At 42.8% G+C, this 15,651-nt stretch overlaps 1 protein-coding gene across 3 annotated transcripts in view; it reads left to right on the top strand.

Moving 5' to 3' along the window:
- Positions 1 to 385: 385 nt before the first annotated feature.
- Positions 386 to 15,651, top strand: part of PDE6C (phosphodiesterase 6C) — a 62,141-nt gene continuing 46,875 nt past the window's right edge. For 2 of the 3 annotated variants that reach the window (XR_004258969.1, XM_032245493.1), the window contains exons 1-7: positions 386 to 1,227; positions 8,968 to 9,120; positions 9,230 to 9,319; positions 10,264 to 10,404; positions 14,047 to 14,121; positions 15,122 to 15,186; positions 15,287 to 15,353. Coding sequence is in view for 2 of the 3 variants with exons in the window: in XM_032245493.1 (XP_032101384.1) it covers positions 748 to 1,227; positions 8,968 to 9,120; positions 9,230 to 9,319; positions 10,264 to 10,404; positions 14,047 to 14,121; positions 15,122 to 15,186; positions 15,287 to 15,353 (1,071 nt within the window). In the remaining variant the exon portion in view is untranslated. Of the gene's footprint in view, positions 1,228 to 2,314; positions 2,405 to 8,967; positions 9,121 to 9,229; positions 9,320 to 10,263; positions 10,405 to 14,046; positions 14,122 to 15,121; positions 15,187 to 15,286; positions 15,354 to 15,651 lie in introns of those variants that run through there. The other variant, XM_032245494.1, reaches the window with a different exon arrangement.

Here is a 15,651-nt window from a genome sequence, read left to right as displayed (position 1 = left end):
TTGCTATGTTCACCTCTCTAGTAATAAGCTTGAGGTATATTCCTTTAAAACATTTCTGAGGTCAAGCTTTCTAAAGTGAGGGGGATTGAGAGGTGAGGGTTTTAGAGAAAGAGGAGGCCAAGCAACCTTGGTCATCAAAAGACTTTTAAGAAAAGAAAAGATTAATATTCACCTTTATGTTGTGGTGATGCTAAACTGTTCCATATCCCCCAAATCTTCATTAAAATTACTATAGAAACAAAAAAATCCAAGCACTTTCGAGGTCTAAATAGTTTTACTTCCTGTGACTATCGTGGAAGAACAATTCAAAGTGCCAATGGTTGCCGACGTCACGTCATTCATGGATATGTCAGTGAATGTCCCATCTTCCTTGCTGTGGACAGCAGCCGACATTCAGTTATTTTTCTGGAATGGACACTGAAGCTTGCTGCTTGCTGGCTGATCTAAGGTGCTCTGAGGATTCACTGGGGACTTATGAGCTACTAATGCTCAGGGATTTAGTGTCCTGAAGAACTCTTTAATCCTCTGCTTCCTGAAGCCAACCTAAGCCAGGGCCTTCTGTCACATCCCAAGAGTTACAGGCATTTGAAATCTCTGCTTTCTGCTTGACCTTTGAAAGTCCTATGAGGGACCATTGACGGTTTCCTCAGTAATTTCCACCAGGATGTATTTCCTTCTCATCACTCCGCCTCAGGTAGTGCTCTGAAAGTTGTCCTTCTGAACAACAGCAGCAGAGCCAGCTGCACCATGGGTGACATCAACCAAGATGCCGTGGAGAAATACCTGGAGGAGAACCCTCAGTTTGCCAAGGAGTACTTTGACAAGAAGCTGCGGGTGGAGGTGCTGGGAGAAATCTTCAAGAACAGCCAGGTGCCAGTCCAGTCCAGCATGTCCTTTCCGGAGCTGACCCAGGTGGAGGAGTCGGCCCTGTGCTTGGAGCTGCTGTGGACCGTGCAGGAGGAGGGGGGCACCCCGGAGCAGGGGGTTCACAGGGCCCTGCAGAGGCTGGCCCACCTGCTCCAGGCTGACCGCTGCAGCATGTTCCTGTGCCGGGCCCGGAACGGCACACCTGAGGTGGCTTCCAGGCTGCTGGACGTCACCCCCACCTCCAAGTTTGAGGACAACCTGGTGGGCCCTGACAAAGAAGTTGTGTTTCCATTGGACATTGGGATAGTGGGTTGGGCTGCTCACACGAAGAAAACGCATAATGTCCCAGATGTGAAAAAGGTAGGTGGCCTAATGACAGTGGGGCAGAGGTCTTGGTGGGGTCAGGGAGGGACCAATGGGAAAGAGAAATGGTGCTGTCCTTGTGGTATTAGTTTGGCAATAACCGGGGGAATGTGGGTGGCAGGGAAGAGGATCACCCCAGCCTAGCGTTACCAAATGTAGCAAATGAAATTTCAAGTTGCCCAGTTGAACCTGAATTTTAGAAAAACAATGAATTCTTGTTTTCTGAAGTGTAAGTATGTCCCATGTAATGTCTGGCATTTTATCAAGCCATCCTACCTGGACCTGGTGCATTCCACACCCCTCCCTTATGCCTCCTCCAGTGATCTGGGGGAACTTTCCTTCTCAGCAACACCAGCAAAACAAACCGCCCCACCAGGGAAATGGGCCAACGTGCCCAGATGGCAAGACCTGTGAACTGTGCCCCGTGCCCCTCATTCACAGTTGTTTGAAAACATTCATGTTTTTTGGATGGATTTGCTCATAAACCAATTCTTTCATCTAAGGACCAATTGTACAAAAAGAAAAAATAATGCCATTTGGAAGTTCAGGGGTTCGAATTTGGAATTCATTACATATGTGAATTTAGGTGAGAGTTAAGTGCAGTTGACCACTCCCACTGCTCCATGACCCAGACCTTTCAAGAAGGAATTCCAATCATGTAAGTGGGACATTTGGACCCTCTTGAGGATCAACAGCATACTGCACAAACACAAGGCATTGAGATGCCACTTATAGATACAGAAAAACTTTCTTCTTACCATTACAGTACATGTTCATTTTTTTAAAATTATAAGATACAAATAAACAAAAGGAGGAAATGCTAATCACCCATCATCCCTCCCCTCAGCAATAATCAAGGGTACCAACTTAGAGATTCTCCTGGCAGCTCCTTTTCTACACATGTGTTCCATTATTACAGTTTACCATTAACAAAAAGGGAGAAGTGGATTATGATGGAACAGAGTTGAATGGGAACAGCCTGTGAAATGCTTTCTGTGCAGGGGTGAATAGGGCAGCTGGAGAGGCAGGAGGATAATCCCCTAAATGCCTCCTGAAGCTGATTATAGGGAGAGGGTCACACGGACCCAAGAGGTATGGAAGTCGTCAAACATGGGCAACTCCCTGCAAACAGCCACAGGACACCGCTCAGGTGCAAGGATTACCATGGGGCCGGGCATGGCCTTCAGTCCCGAATAATTCCTCCCTTCAGTGAGTTTGAGCTGGGCTGAGTTTGCTTTTGAAGCTGACTGTGTCTGCTTCAGGTGACTAAACAGATGCTTGTCCTTAGGGCAAAGTTCTCTAGACAACCAGCTGGAAGGCAATGTCCGCACATCCTGAGGGTTTCTCATGGGAATATGCTCCTTGAAGGTCTCCAGCTGAGCCCATTTCCACTACGACATCAAACTTTAAAAAGTGGCATTCAGGAATCTTTTTGAAAGGCTTTTAAAGAAGAGATGGGTAAAGTGATTCTGCTGTTATGCTCTAATGAGCCCAGTTCTCCGTGGTGAGGAGGGAATGATAGCGTGGAGCTGCTTGGAGGTGGTTTTGGTCTGTGGCTGTCCATGGTGGGCATCAGAGCATGGACGGAACACTTCATCTGGGAGTGGGGAGTCTCTCCTCTCTTCTCTGGAGGGCTCCTGGCTATTCTGGGTGGGACTCAGAAATGTGTGTTGAAGACAGATACAGTTCTGTGCTCACAGGAGACAGGAGCCTCATTGACTCTTCATTTCAACTGCTTCTTTACATTTTTTCCCACTAGAGAGGGGATTTTCAACTCTGGCTGCACAATAAAACCACATTAAGCTGGGTGCAGTGGCTCACGCCTGTAATCCCAGCACTTTGGGAGGCCAAAGCGGGTGGATGGCTTAAGCCCAGGAGTTAAGAGGCCAGCCTGACCAACAAATACAAAAATACAAAAATTGGCCGGTCATGGTGGTGTGTGCCTGGAGTCCTAGCTACTTGGAAGGCTGAGGTGGGAGGATGGCTTGAGCCTGGGAGGCTGAGGCTACAGTGAGCTAAGTTCACATACTGCGCTCCAGCCTGGATGACAGAATGAAACCCTTTTTCAAAAACAAACAAAAAAAACCCAAACACAATCCATGAAACCATATTTCTGGCTTTATTGTTACAGCAGACTCTTAAAGGTTAGAATTCAGGCATTAGTATTTTTATTTTTATTTTATTATTTATTTATTTAGCTAGTTTTGAGACAGTCTCACTCCATCGCCCAGGCTGGAGTGCAGTGGCGCAATCTTGGCTCACTGCAACCTCTGCCTCCCGGGTTCAAGCAATTCTCCCACCTCAGCTTCCTGAGGAGCTGGGACTACAGGTATGTGTCACCATGTCTGGCTAATTTTTGTAGTTTTAGTAGAAACAAGGTTCCACCATGTTGGCTAGGCACCAAACTTCTGATCTCAGGTGATCCACCTACTTCGGCCTCCCAAAGTGCTGGGATTACAGGCGTGAGCCATCGTGCCTGGCCCCGACATTAGTATTTTTAAAAAGCTCCCCCAGGCACTTCTCATATGCAGCCAATGTTGAAAACCACTGGTCTGTTGGGTGAGCAGATACAGGAGGAGGAAGTGCATTTCAAATCAACTGTGGAATATTAGAGATGGAAGGGACTTATCAAGTCTTTAGCCTGACTCTGTCCTACGGTGGACAGGAAGTTGAGGCCACAGGCATTGTATCTCCCCTGGGTCACGGTACGTGCCTGTGGATGAGAAGGGTTGGAATGGAGGTAGCTGAGTACGTGTTCAGCGCTCTGTTTGGCTACCTTACACCCCTGCAGTTTCACCATACTTTAGCCGCTGCAGTAAGATTTACAACGGGAAAGGAAGTAGAAACCAAAGTTTTAAATGAAATATCTGATTAATTCTTCCTCTTTTCATTGCACTTGGCAATTTAAAAAACATTCTCTGATAAGGATTGCATTTTTAATTTCCAGCCTATAACAGAGGAGTCATTCAAAGTCAGGTGGGCAGGATGTGGCAGGGCTGGGGGCAATAATTCAGGTTAATTCAGGAATTTGTTTGAAAGACTTTTTTAAAGAAGGGATGGGTAAACCTTGGGTAAACAGTTCATTAAACTTAAGAACATTTCCTTGTGTTTAGAATCTGGAATAAAATGGCATTAAGTTTGAAGTCACAGAGTGAAATGTGTTTGCAAAGAAGTGCTGCTGGCCAAGCGCGGTGGCTCATGCCTGTAATCTCAGCACTTTGGGAGGCTGAGGTGGGTGGACCCTTTGGAGGCCTCTCTCTTTCTACCACACCCCTGACCACATACAATTTTTCTCTGCTTAGCAGTGTGGGAGCAGGTGAGGAAAAGACTTCTCACACCTTCTCACACCTGGACAAAGGTACATACTCCCAACCTTGGAGGGCCCATGAAGGTAACAGGGAAGCCACTTGGTATAGGGAGAGGCCTTTGGCATTAGACAGACCTGGGTGCAGATCCATGTCTGTGACTTAGTAAGTGTATGATGGAGTTTCTACCCCTAAAAAATGGAGATGAGCAAATGTACAGATTAAATGTATATGAAGGACCTGGCTCATAGTAGATGCTCAGTAAATGATAGCTGTGATAATATTGTCATTGTACCAGTTGGGGCTATAGGAGCTGAGTGTGGTTGGCCAAAAAAGGGTCAGTGATTATTGCCTGATTTAAAACAAGTTGAAGGGAGGAAGACTTTTAACAACAGGAAACTGAGAGATACCCTCAAAGTTGTTTCTTTCTCTTTTGGGAAAGTTGTTCGTGAACTATGGGTGATTCTGATTCTGACTATGATTTAAAAGTCCTCCTTCCGGATGGATATTGCAGTGAGCCGAGATCATGCCATTGCACTCCAGCCTGGGCAACAGGGACGAGACTCCATCTCAAAAAAAAAAAAAAAGTCCTCCTTCCAGCTGGGCACAGTGGCTCATGCCTGTAATCCCAGCACTTTGGGAGGCTGAGGCAGGCAGATCACCTGAGGTCAGGAGTTTGAGACCAGCCTGACCAACATGGAGAAACCCCGTCTCTACTAAAAAATACAAAATTAGCCAGGCGTGGTGGCACATGCCTGTAATCCCAGCTACTCGGGAGGCAGAGAGTGTGCCATTGCACTCCAGCCTGGTCAACAAGAGGGAAACTCCATCTCAAAAAAAAAAAAGTCCCTCTTCCTCTCTCTTCCGTCCCTCCTCTACTTCTGCCTTGGATCTCAAGGGTTAAGGGTGTGTCATCAGGATTTAGCAATACTGACATCTGATGAGGGATCAGGCCTCCTGTTGCTCTAAACAATGTTCTCCAGCTGCCTTCAAGGGCTTCTCTGAAAAACCATCAAGGGATACACACAGGATTTACATAAAGAAACTTCACTAAGGATTTTTTGAGCTAGTGGAAACAAAACACAAAAACCCCTCCCTTCCCCTGTCCTATATCTTGATGGCTGGTTTATCTAGGGCTTTCAGATGTAATAATAAGCAAATATTAAATTTTGAAACGTACAAGCCATTTTCTCAAAACAGTCCATTGAACTTAAGAACATTTCCTTGTGTTTAGAATCTGGAATAAAATGGCATTAGGTTTGAAGCTGCAGAGTGAAATGTGTTTGCAAAGAAGTGCTGCTGGCCAGGCATGGTGGCTCACGCCTGTAATCCCAGCACTTTGGGAGGTTGAGGCGGGCGGATCACCTGATGTCAGGAGTTTGAGACCACCCTGGCCAACATGGCAAAACCCCGTCTCTACTAAAAATAAAAAATTAGCCAGGTGTGGTGGCAGGTGCCTGTAATTCCAGCTACTCGTGAGGCTGAGGCAGGAGAATCCCTTGAACCCAGAAGGCCGAGGGTGCAGTAAGCCGAGATCACACCATTGCACTCTAGCCTGGACAACAAGAGCGAAACTCCATCTCAAACAAACAAACAAAAAAAGTCCTGCTTAACTTCATCCCATGGTGCATGGTTCTGGTATTTCGATTATTCCTTTAGTGTCCAGGCTGTGTAAATAAAGATGACGTGACCTGCATGGATAACAGGGTAGAAGGGAAACAATGGGAGCTGGTCTAGATAAGCAGTGGATTAAGAGAAAGAATCTAACAAAGCTTGCAGACACTTTGGTCTGAGGGTGAAAATGCTATGGGGAAACAGAAGTAACAGATAAAATGGATAGGAAAGAAATGTGATTGTTGGTGGCGTGAGGCAGTGTGCTGGCCCTCAGAAGGAAGGCTGCTCCCCGGTATGGCAGGCCTACATCCAGCTATGGGCATCTGATTTCTTCAGTGATTTGAATTATCTAGAAAAATTAAAACTAGAAGCAAAATGGTAATTGCAAAACAACTACTTTTCATTGAGGAAAGCCTAGAAAAGCACTGACTTTCTCTTCCCAGTACTTACTGAATATCTACTATGTGCCAGACACTTTTCTAAGTGCTCTGCCTGTGCTATTTATTGTGTCTCCACATCAGGGATTCTAGGCAGTAGATGGAAGCATTATCCCTATTTTCAGATTAGAAAACAAAGACACATAGGATAAGTAACATGCCTGGAACCATACAGCTAGTACATTGGGGGCCAGTTTTAGCCAAGAAAGTCTGACTCCAAAACATTTCTTGCCTTTATGCAATGTTAATGCCTAAATAAATAGTTGGTTTGTGTGTTTCCACTTTGAGAAAGGTATGGAAGAGGTCTGGGTGAGGGGCTGCATTCATCCCCTTTACATCCCACATTTCCTCTGAGAGCGGTACCATTGCTGGCGATCCTCCGCAGGGGTGATTCCCCATTGGATTGAGCCTAAGAATGACCTGTGCCACTTAAAAGTACAGGCTCCACTGGAGGCGCTTAGGATTCAGTGCATCTGCTCCATTAATCTGCTGGTGATTCTGAGGCATGTCTCAGGACTGCTAATCTCATTTGCACACTGTGAGTTCTATTGGTCAACCAGCCCTTGTTCCCTGGTGGAAACTCTGGCCTGGAAATGACACACAGAAAATTCTCACATGTTTTACTTTGGGAACCCAGACAGAATCCAGTCTCCAGGGTTTGTGTGGCTTTTAGAAGCACTGCCAACACAGGGAAATGAAAAGAATACAACCGTGGAAGGAATACCACACTAATTTTGGCCAACAAGTCTCAGAGTTAAGGCTGAAGGTGCAGTTCTAATTGAAGAAGTCCTAGGTTCAAAGGGAAGAATGTCATGACCCAAGGAAGGCTGGGTCTAAACCCACCTTGAGCGGCTATTCTCTGAAATGATAGCTAATAAGATCATTGCCTTCCTCGACCTTTTTCTCAAGCCCTTCCATTTGTGCGCTTCTCTAGACTCATCATTCAGCCTCTGCCGTGGCCAGTGGATTAAAATCATTTCTCGAATCTACTCTATGAGGCCTGAATCTGGGAAGATCCACTTTCTTCTCTCCCAAAGAAAGGAAGAATAGGAATGAAAGACATAAGTTTGGTAGAACATTAAAAACCTGATAAGCATCTGATGCTGGCATGAGGGTAGTCCTCAGTCCTCTCACACAGGGTCAGTGGAAGTAAGCATATGAACCTTTCTTTTTCTTTTTCTTTTTTTTGAGACAGAGTTTCACTCTTGTTGCCCAGGCTAGAGTATAATGGCATGATCTCAGCTTACGGCAACCTCCACATCCTGGGTTCAAGAGACTCTCCTGCCTCATCCTCCCGAGTAGCTGAGACTACAGGCGTGTGCCACCATGCTTGGCTAATTTTTATATTTTTAGTAGAGACAGGGTTTTATCAAGTTGGCCAGGATGGTCTCAAACTGCTGACCTCAGGGGATCCGCCTGCCTCAGCCTCCCAAAGGGCTGGGATTACAGGCGTGAACAATGGTGCCCAGCCTCAGAGTGTGAACCTTCCATCAAAGTAATATATGTAATAAAAAAGTGCATGTTCCTGTTGATCCAGCAAAAGGGATTTCCTTTTTGGGGAATCTGTCACATAAAAATAGATGTAAGAAGGATTAGTGCAGTATTGTTGGTAGTGGGGAAAACTAAACAGGCAGAGTCAGTACAGGACCATTGAGTGGATCGTAGAGCATGCAGGGTGGAATAGTGTGCACGAATCTGAGAGGTGAGTTCACATCTATATGCATTGGTCTTCAGGGAAGTCCATAAGGCATTGTTAAGTGATGAAACTATTATAAGCAATTAGAAAAGGAAATCTTAGAGAAAATAGACAGGAAAACTCTTTGTTCAGGCACAGAGAAAGGCATAGAAGGAGACACACCAGCAGTTAGCACAGATTTCCTCAAGTAGGCTAGACTGAAGGAACTGGGGGGAATGAGAATTTTGGCTTTATGTTAGGACATATGGGCTGATGGTTTCAAGTGCATGCTTTTCCTTTGCGATGAGAGAGAAGCGCTCTAGGAACTGTGTCTGTATTCCCAGCTGTGCTCTCCTTCCCTGTACACACTTGCTGCCTATCCTAACCCTGCGCCTTCCCCCTCTTCCTCTTACCACCTCCCTTTCCACTTAGCTGTCTCATCACCTCTTTTCCTCTGGCCCAACCTCAGCCTAACCTAGATAGGCCATAGCTCAGGTGGGAAGTGCTTATTCTGAAATGGGAAATTCCATTCTATGCAGTCATAGGATGGCAGGTGGAGTGGGATTGTTGGTTGGGGACCACTGTACTGGAGCCCTGGTTATCTGCTGGTAGTATTTAAATGAGAGAGAATGATCTGTCATCATCCCTAGATCTACCACTCTATGATTCTGTGCCACTTTGGCAAATGTGTGACTATTTCTTTCAGAACAATCATTTTTCTGACTTCATGGACAAGCAAACTGGGTATGTCACTAAGAACCTGCTGGCAACCCCGATCGTGATGGGCAAGGAGGTTCTTGCTGTGATCATGGCACTTAACAAAGTAAATGCATCTGAATTTTCCAAACAGGATGAAGAGGTAATGCTAACCCTGGGCATCCGGTTGGAGACTCAGGAAATTTATTTGTTGTCGTATAACCTAAGAAAAGATGCCACAACTATAACTTGTTCTTCTCTGCTGCCTGTAGGTCTTTTCCAAATACCTCAACTTTGTGTCTATCATCCTAAAGCTTCATCATACCACCTACATGTACAATATTGAGTCCCGAAGAAGCCAGGTAAAAGGAAGGCAACATTAATCATTCCATGCTGACCTATTCTGACAAAGGCACCCAGACACAACAAATTCAGACCCCTCCTATCCCTCCTGGGGGTTTAAGCCATGTGGAGCAGATCCCCAAACTTCAGTCCCAGGTGTCCTCTCATGATCTTCCTGCCGCTGTCCCCACCCACACTCCCCTGCACCCCAAGCTTCCATCTGTGTGCACAACTGCCTTGGCTTTCTTCGGTCTAGATCCCGAGTGGCCCTGGCATTTCTGCCTATGAGATGGTGACGACAATTATGGTACCTACTTCAGATGGTTGTTGTGATTATTTGTCTTAGCTCTCACATAAAGCTTGTAGCAACTCCTGGGTCATAGTAAACCTATTAATTTGAGGAGCATGTTATTCCTGCTTCCATGAGACAGAGGAAGAAAGAACAATATTGGTAGCCAAGATACCTGAGTCTGGCCCACTCTCTGGACCTCAGTTTCTCCACCAGTATAATGCAGGGGTAGAGGTTGAGAGGGAGGTCCCTTCTCACTCGAACTCTCCAGGTAAGATTACCTCCAACTAGCTCTGGATGCATGGAAGGAGGATGTGGCTCTCTCCACATGAGGGCCAGCAGGAGCCAGTGGGCCACCAACACCGGATTCTCTGCCCAGGGACCATATCTGCATCCAGTTTCAGGGCACTTCCCCTTTGGAGCCAAAACATTTAGACACAGGAACCAATCATGGTTTCCCTCTCCCCATAGACCCACAGCCTTGCAAAGGTCTACTCGTCATCTTACCTAGAGGATCTGACTAGTTTGTCGGCCGTACACATGTTCAAAATCAGAATTGCATTTTCCAGTGATATGTATTCATTTTATCTGATGCACCTTGTGTTTTCTTGTGGCAAATGCTGCATCTCTCCATAGCATACTTTATTCTGTTTTGTTTTTGAAACCTACTTTCAGATCCTTATGTGGTCAGCCAATAAAGTATTTGAAGAACTCACAGATGTTGAGCGACAGTTTCACAAAGCACTCTACACGGTTAGAACATACCTGAACTGTGAAAGATACTCCATTGGACTGCTGGACATGACCAAGGAGAAGGTTCTTATTGTTCTGTACATTTTGTCTCATCTAATATCACCTATAAAACACACACCAAAGGAAATGTGATCCTTAAAAAAATAGATACACTATGTAAATGATTAGTCATGATCGATCACAAGAACAGAGATAAAAGTGTGTATCTTGGAGCAAAAAAATGGCTTGAATCTTGGTTTTTCCGCTTCCTAGCAACATGAGTCTTCAGCAAGTCTGGTTTTCTTTTTACATTAATTAACAGACTGTAATTTTAGAGTAGTATTAAGTTTACAGAAAAATTGATTAGAAAGTACAGAGTTTCCTCTTTCTCTCAGTTTCCGTGTTATTAACATCTTGGATTAGTGTGGTGTGATGAATCATTATCGATATATTATTATTAACTAAAGTCCATAGTTTACATTAGGGTTCACTCTTTGTGCAGTTCGTGTTTTGACAAATGCGTAATGTCATATATCTGCTATTACAGTATCAAACAGACTAGTTCCAGTGCCTAGAAGTCCTCTGCTTCACATATTCAACCTTCCCTCACCCTGTCCAAACTCCTGGTAGCCACCAATTTTTTTTTTTTTTTTTTTTTTTACTGTTTCTATAGTTTTTCCTTTTCCAGAATGCCATATAGTTGGACAGTATGTAGCTTTTTCAGATTGGCTTTTCACTTTGAAATATGCATTTAAGTTTCTTCCATGTCTTTTGATGACTCAATAGCTAATTTATTTTCATCACTGTATAATATTCCATTGTATGGCAGTTTGTTTATACATTCACCTATTGAAGGGTATCTTGGTTGCTTCTAATATTTAGTGACTGTGAATAAAGCTGCCATAAACATTGTCTGCAGGTTTATGTGTGTCTATACGTTTTCAGCTCAATTGGGTAAATACCAAAGAGGGCAATTGCTGGATTATATTGTAAGACTAATTGATCTGTGTAAGAAACTGGCAGACTATCTTCCAAAGTGACTTTACTGTTTTGCATGTCTACCAGCTGCACGTTCTCACCAGGAGTTGTTAATGCCAGTATTTTGGGTATTAGTAGTCGCTACTGTCAGTATTTAGGGTATTAGTCGTGGTATCTCATTGTTGTTTTAATTTGCAGTTCCCCAATAACATATGATGTTGAGCATCTTCTCATATGTTTACTTGCCATCTGTATATCTTCTTAGAGAGATATCTGCTCAGATCTTTTGCCCACTTTTTGATATGTTTTCTTATCATTCAATTATAAGAGTTATTTGTATATTATGAATCCAAGTCTTTTACCAAATATGTGATTTGCAAATACTTTCTCTTAACAGTGTCTTCTACAGAACAGAAGTTTTTTAATTTTAATGAAGTCCAATTTTTCAGTATTTTTTCTTTCATGGATTGTGCTTTTGGTGTTGTATCTATGAAGTCTCATCAATCCCAAGTTCACCTAGATTTTCTATGTCATCTCCTAGAATTTTTATACTTTTGTGTTTTACATTTAGATGTATAATCCATTTCGAGTTATTTTTTTGTGAAAGGTACAAGTTCTGTCTCTAGATTCACTTTTTTTTACATGTAGATATTCAGTTGTTCCAACACAAATTGTTGAAAAGACTATTCTTTGTTTATTGCCTTTGCTCCTTTGTCAAAGTTGACTATATTTGTGAGGGTCTATTTCTGGGTTCTCCAGTTTGTTCCATTGATTCATTTGTCCATTCTTTCATTAATACCACACTGTCTTGATTATTGCAGCTTTATGTCAAATCTTAAAGTCAGGTAGTGTCAGCTCTTTGACTTTGTTCTTCTTGTCAGCAAGTCTTTTAAAATACCTGATATTTGGTTTCTTCATCTGTAAAATGAGGACATTTCTCTTATTGATTGTGACAATTAGAGATTATATATATATATATATATATACATATATATGGTGTTTATATATACATCTTACATATATTTTTTGACTGTGAACAAATTACTTGACCTTTTAAATCTGTAAAACAGGGATAACAGTAGAATTGGTACTAAAGAATTGTTATGAGGATTAAATAAATAATACATATCAAAATGTTTACGGTAGCTTTATTCATAATTACTAAATATTAGAAGCAACCACAGTAAGATATATCTATAAACACTATATATGGTGTCTAGAATTTACATAGTAGGTGCATAATCAATATTATCTTTACCAACTTGAAGCTTTGTAGTCTAAAAAATTTTAATTATTTTAAAGTAGAAATATTGAAACATTTAATATTATTCACAATAATGCCCTTGTCCCATCTTTAATTCTGTTGGTAACCTTCTAGTTCAAAATAACTAATGATACCATGTTATTTATATATTTTTTCTTTTCTTTTTTTGGGTGGCGGAGACAGAGTCTCACTCTCACCAGGCTGGAGTGCAGTGGCGTGATCTTGGCTCACTGCAACCTTGGCCTCCCAGTTCAAGCGATTCTCGTGCCTCAGTAGCTGGGATTACAGGCCTGTACCACATGCCCACTCATTTTTTGTATTTTTAGTAGAGACAGGGGTTCATCATGTAGGCCAGGCTGGTCTCGAACTCCTGTCTTCAAGTGTTCTGCCTGCCTCAGCCTCTCAAAGTGCTGGGATTACAGGCATAAGCCACTGCACCTGGCCTTATTTATATTTTTTAATATCCATGTGATTGGAAGTTATTTTTTTCAGAGTAATTGTTTTAAGTGGATAAACATAGGATGAAGCACTAGGATTGCTGGGCTCTGATCTTGGTTCTGGGACTTTCTAGCTGAGTATGTTGGTTAGGATTCTTTTGGCTATAAGAAACATCAGACAGAGCTAAAAGCATCTCTAACAATATGATGTTTAGTCTCCCCCTTAACAAGGTAGGGCAGCACTAGTACTGGTTGATTTAGAGATCGGTGCAGTCATCAAAGTCCAGGTGCCTTCTCCTTCTTCCTGGCAAGGTCTTGCTACTTGCAGCATGTTGGTGAGGCCTCCTCCATGGTGGAAAGATGGCTGTTGCCGCTCAAATCATGGCACACAGTCATGACACAACTGGGAGGCATTTCCTCCAAATGTCACTCTCATCCCCTTTCATCTGAGGAATACCTTTCCCCAGGAGTCCCTCAGCAGACTTCTCCCCCTTCTTCATTGTCCAGAGCTGGGCCGCATACCTGCCCCCAAACTGATCTAGGCACCTCATGTAGGACACTCATGGGTTCTGGTCTGATGGAAAATTACCACCTGATACCCACATCATATCAGGTTATGCCAGCAGGGAAAAAAGGAGAATGGATGCTGGGTAAAGCAACCAACACTTGGCCACTCTGTGTGACCTTGGCCAACCCTCTGAATCATACCAGATTTAGCTGAATTATCTATGAAAGAACTGTTGTACATTGAGTACTTTGAACTATGTGCCAGGATAGATGTTTGCTATGTATTATTTATTTAATCCTCACAACAATTGTTTAGTACAAATTCTACTGTTATCCCTATTTTACAGATTTAAAAGGTTAAGTGGTTTGTTCACTGTCAAAAATTCCTAAGCAGTATTGTCGGGAATTACAGATCTTTCAGCACTAAAATTCCAGGACTATGTAGATTAACATAAAATATACAAACACATAAAATTCATATAAGATATGGTAGGTCATGGAACATTGTATTTAATGACATTTAAATCTCATTGCCTCCAGGAATTCTATGATGAATGGCCAATCAAGCTTGGAGAAGTAGAGCCTTATAAAGGTCCAAAGACACCTGATGGCAGGGTATGTGCAAATGTCTTCCTTGATGCTGTCTGTGTGTGGTATCAGGTGCTAAAACTAAGAGGCCACAGTGCATAGAGGAAGGAGCACTGGCCTGAGAAGTCCTGGAGTAGTAGAAACAGCACTACACAAGGAGTTTGAGGTTCTAGCCCCAGCTCTGCCCCAAGAGCTGACTGGCCCTTGCCTTAACTCATTGTTAAGCCTCTCCATTTCCTTTTCGATGAAGCCAGGGCTTGGTAGAGTAGTGGTTCTCAACAGGCAGGAATGCATCGGAGCCACCTGCACAATATTTTAAAGAAGTACCTGGGCCCTTCTTCAGATATGTGGGATTAGAATCTCCAAGGAAAGGTTGGGTTAGGTTTACTTTCCCCCTTGACTGCAAACTTCATGAGGGCAGAAACCCCTGTGTTCAGAACACACAGGAAAGAGAAGTCAAAGGGATGGAATGTGTCTAGGCCTCAGGTTCATCATCTTCCCCATGAAACAGAGAGAATAATTCTCTAGTCCCTTTCACCTTTGGCAATGTAACTTCCTGTTTCTGAGGAACCTGTTCAGATAAGTCACTGATGAAAGGAGGTTATGGGCTCACTATATATGATGTACAACTGACTGCAGTTGAGAAATTATGTGATTTGTCCTAATGAAGTTATTAATGTCAGGTATTTCTCGACAACAAAAGGCATCACTTGAAAGTAAAAACAGACTCTCTGATGATTTGGTAGCTAAAGATTCCCTCCATCCCAAAAGCTGTGTGAGGCAATTAAACTGTTTAAAAACAAAATTTACTTTAGCTTTGTGCCTGTAGATAAACAGCCAATAATAGTTCTGGTTTTACTGTAAGTTTGTAGTCAAGATATAAGTAGTTTGATTATTTATGTTACAATAGAATGTGGTTGGGAAATAAAGTTCTATTTGCAAGAGTTTTAAAGTACAAGTTCCCCAATGAAAAATGATTTCTTTGGGAAATAACATTACTCCCATAATATCCTCTTTTTTTTCTTAGGAAGTCAACTTTTATAAAATAATTGATTACATTTTACATGGAAAAGAAGAGATCAAAGTGATTCCGTGAGTATTGACGGGAAGTTGCTGCTTCAGTTGCCATTTTATTTTTGCACACATTGTATTTCTCTATATTGCAATGATTTTCTTTCCTCTCTTCCCCAAGGACGCCTCCTGCAGACCACTGGACACTCGTTAGTGGGTTGCCAACATATGTTGCTGAAAATGGATTTGTAAGTTACTGGACAAATTCAAAATTTAAATAATATTGCATGAAACTCTTATTAGCTAAGATATAGATACAATTGCGAAAGAAAGAATGCATCCAATAAAAGTGAGATGACCACTTCCTTTGGCATAGGAGAAAGAAGAGAAGAATCTTGGCAATCAAATGTCGGTTAACTGGAAACTTCTGAACTCTACACAAAAATATTTAGTCAACACGAGAAAGATTCCTCCATCCCTCAGCTTCTTATTCTGGAGCCACACACATTTCAGACATTTTTTGGAAGCCAATGACTATGATTTAAT

This window comes from Sapajus apella, unplaced genomic scaffold (genome assembly GCF_009761245.1).
Source record: "Sapajus apella isolate SASKATOON/1434 unplaced genomic scaffold, GSC_monkey_1.0 scaffold58, whole genome shotgun sequence".
Lineage (NCBI taxonomy): Eukaryota > Metazoa > Chordata > Mammalia > Primates > Cebidae > Sapajus > Sapajus apella.
Note: the sequence above shows the minus strand (reverse complement) of the source record. Positions and strands in the feature narration are given on the sequence as shown.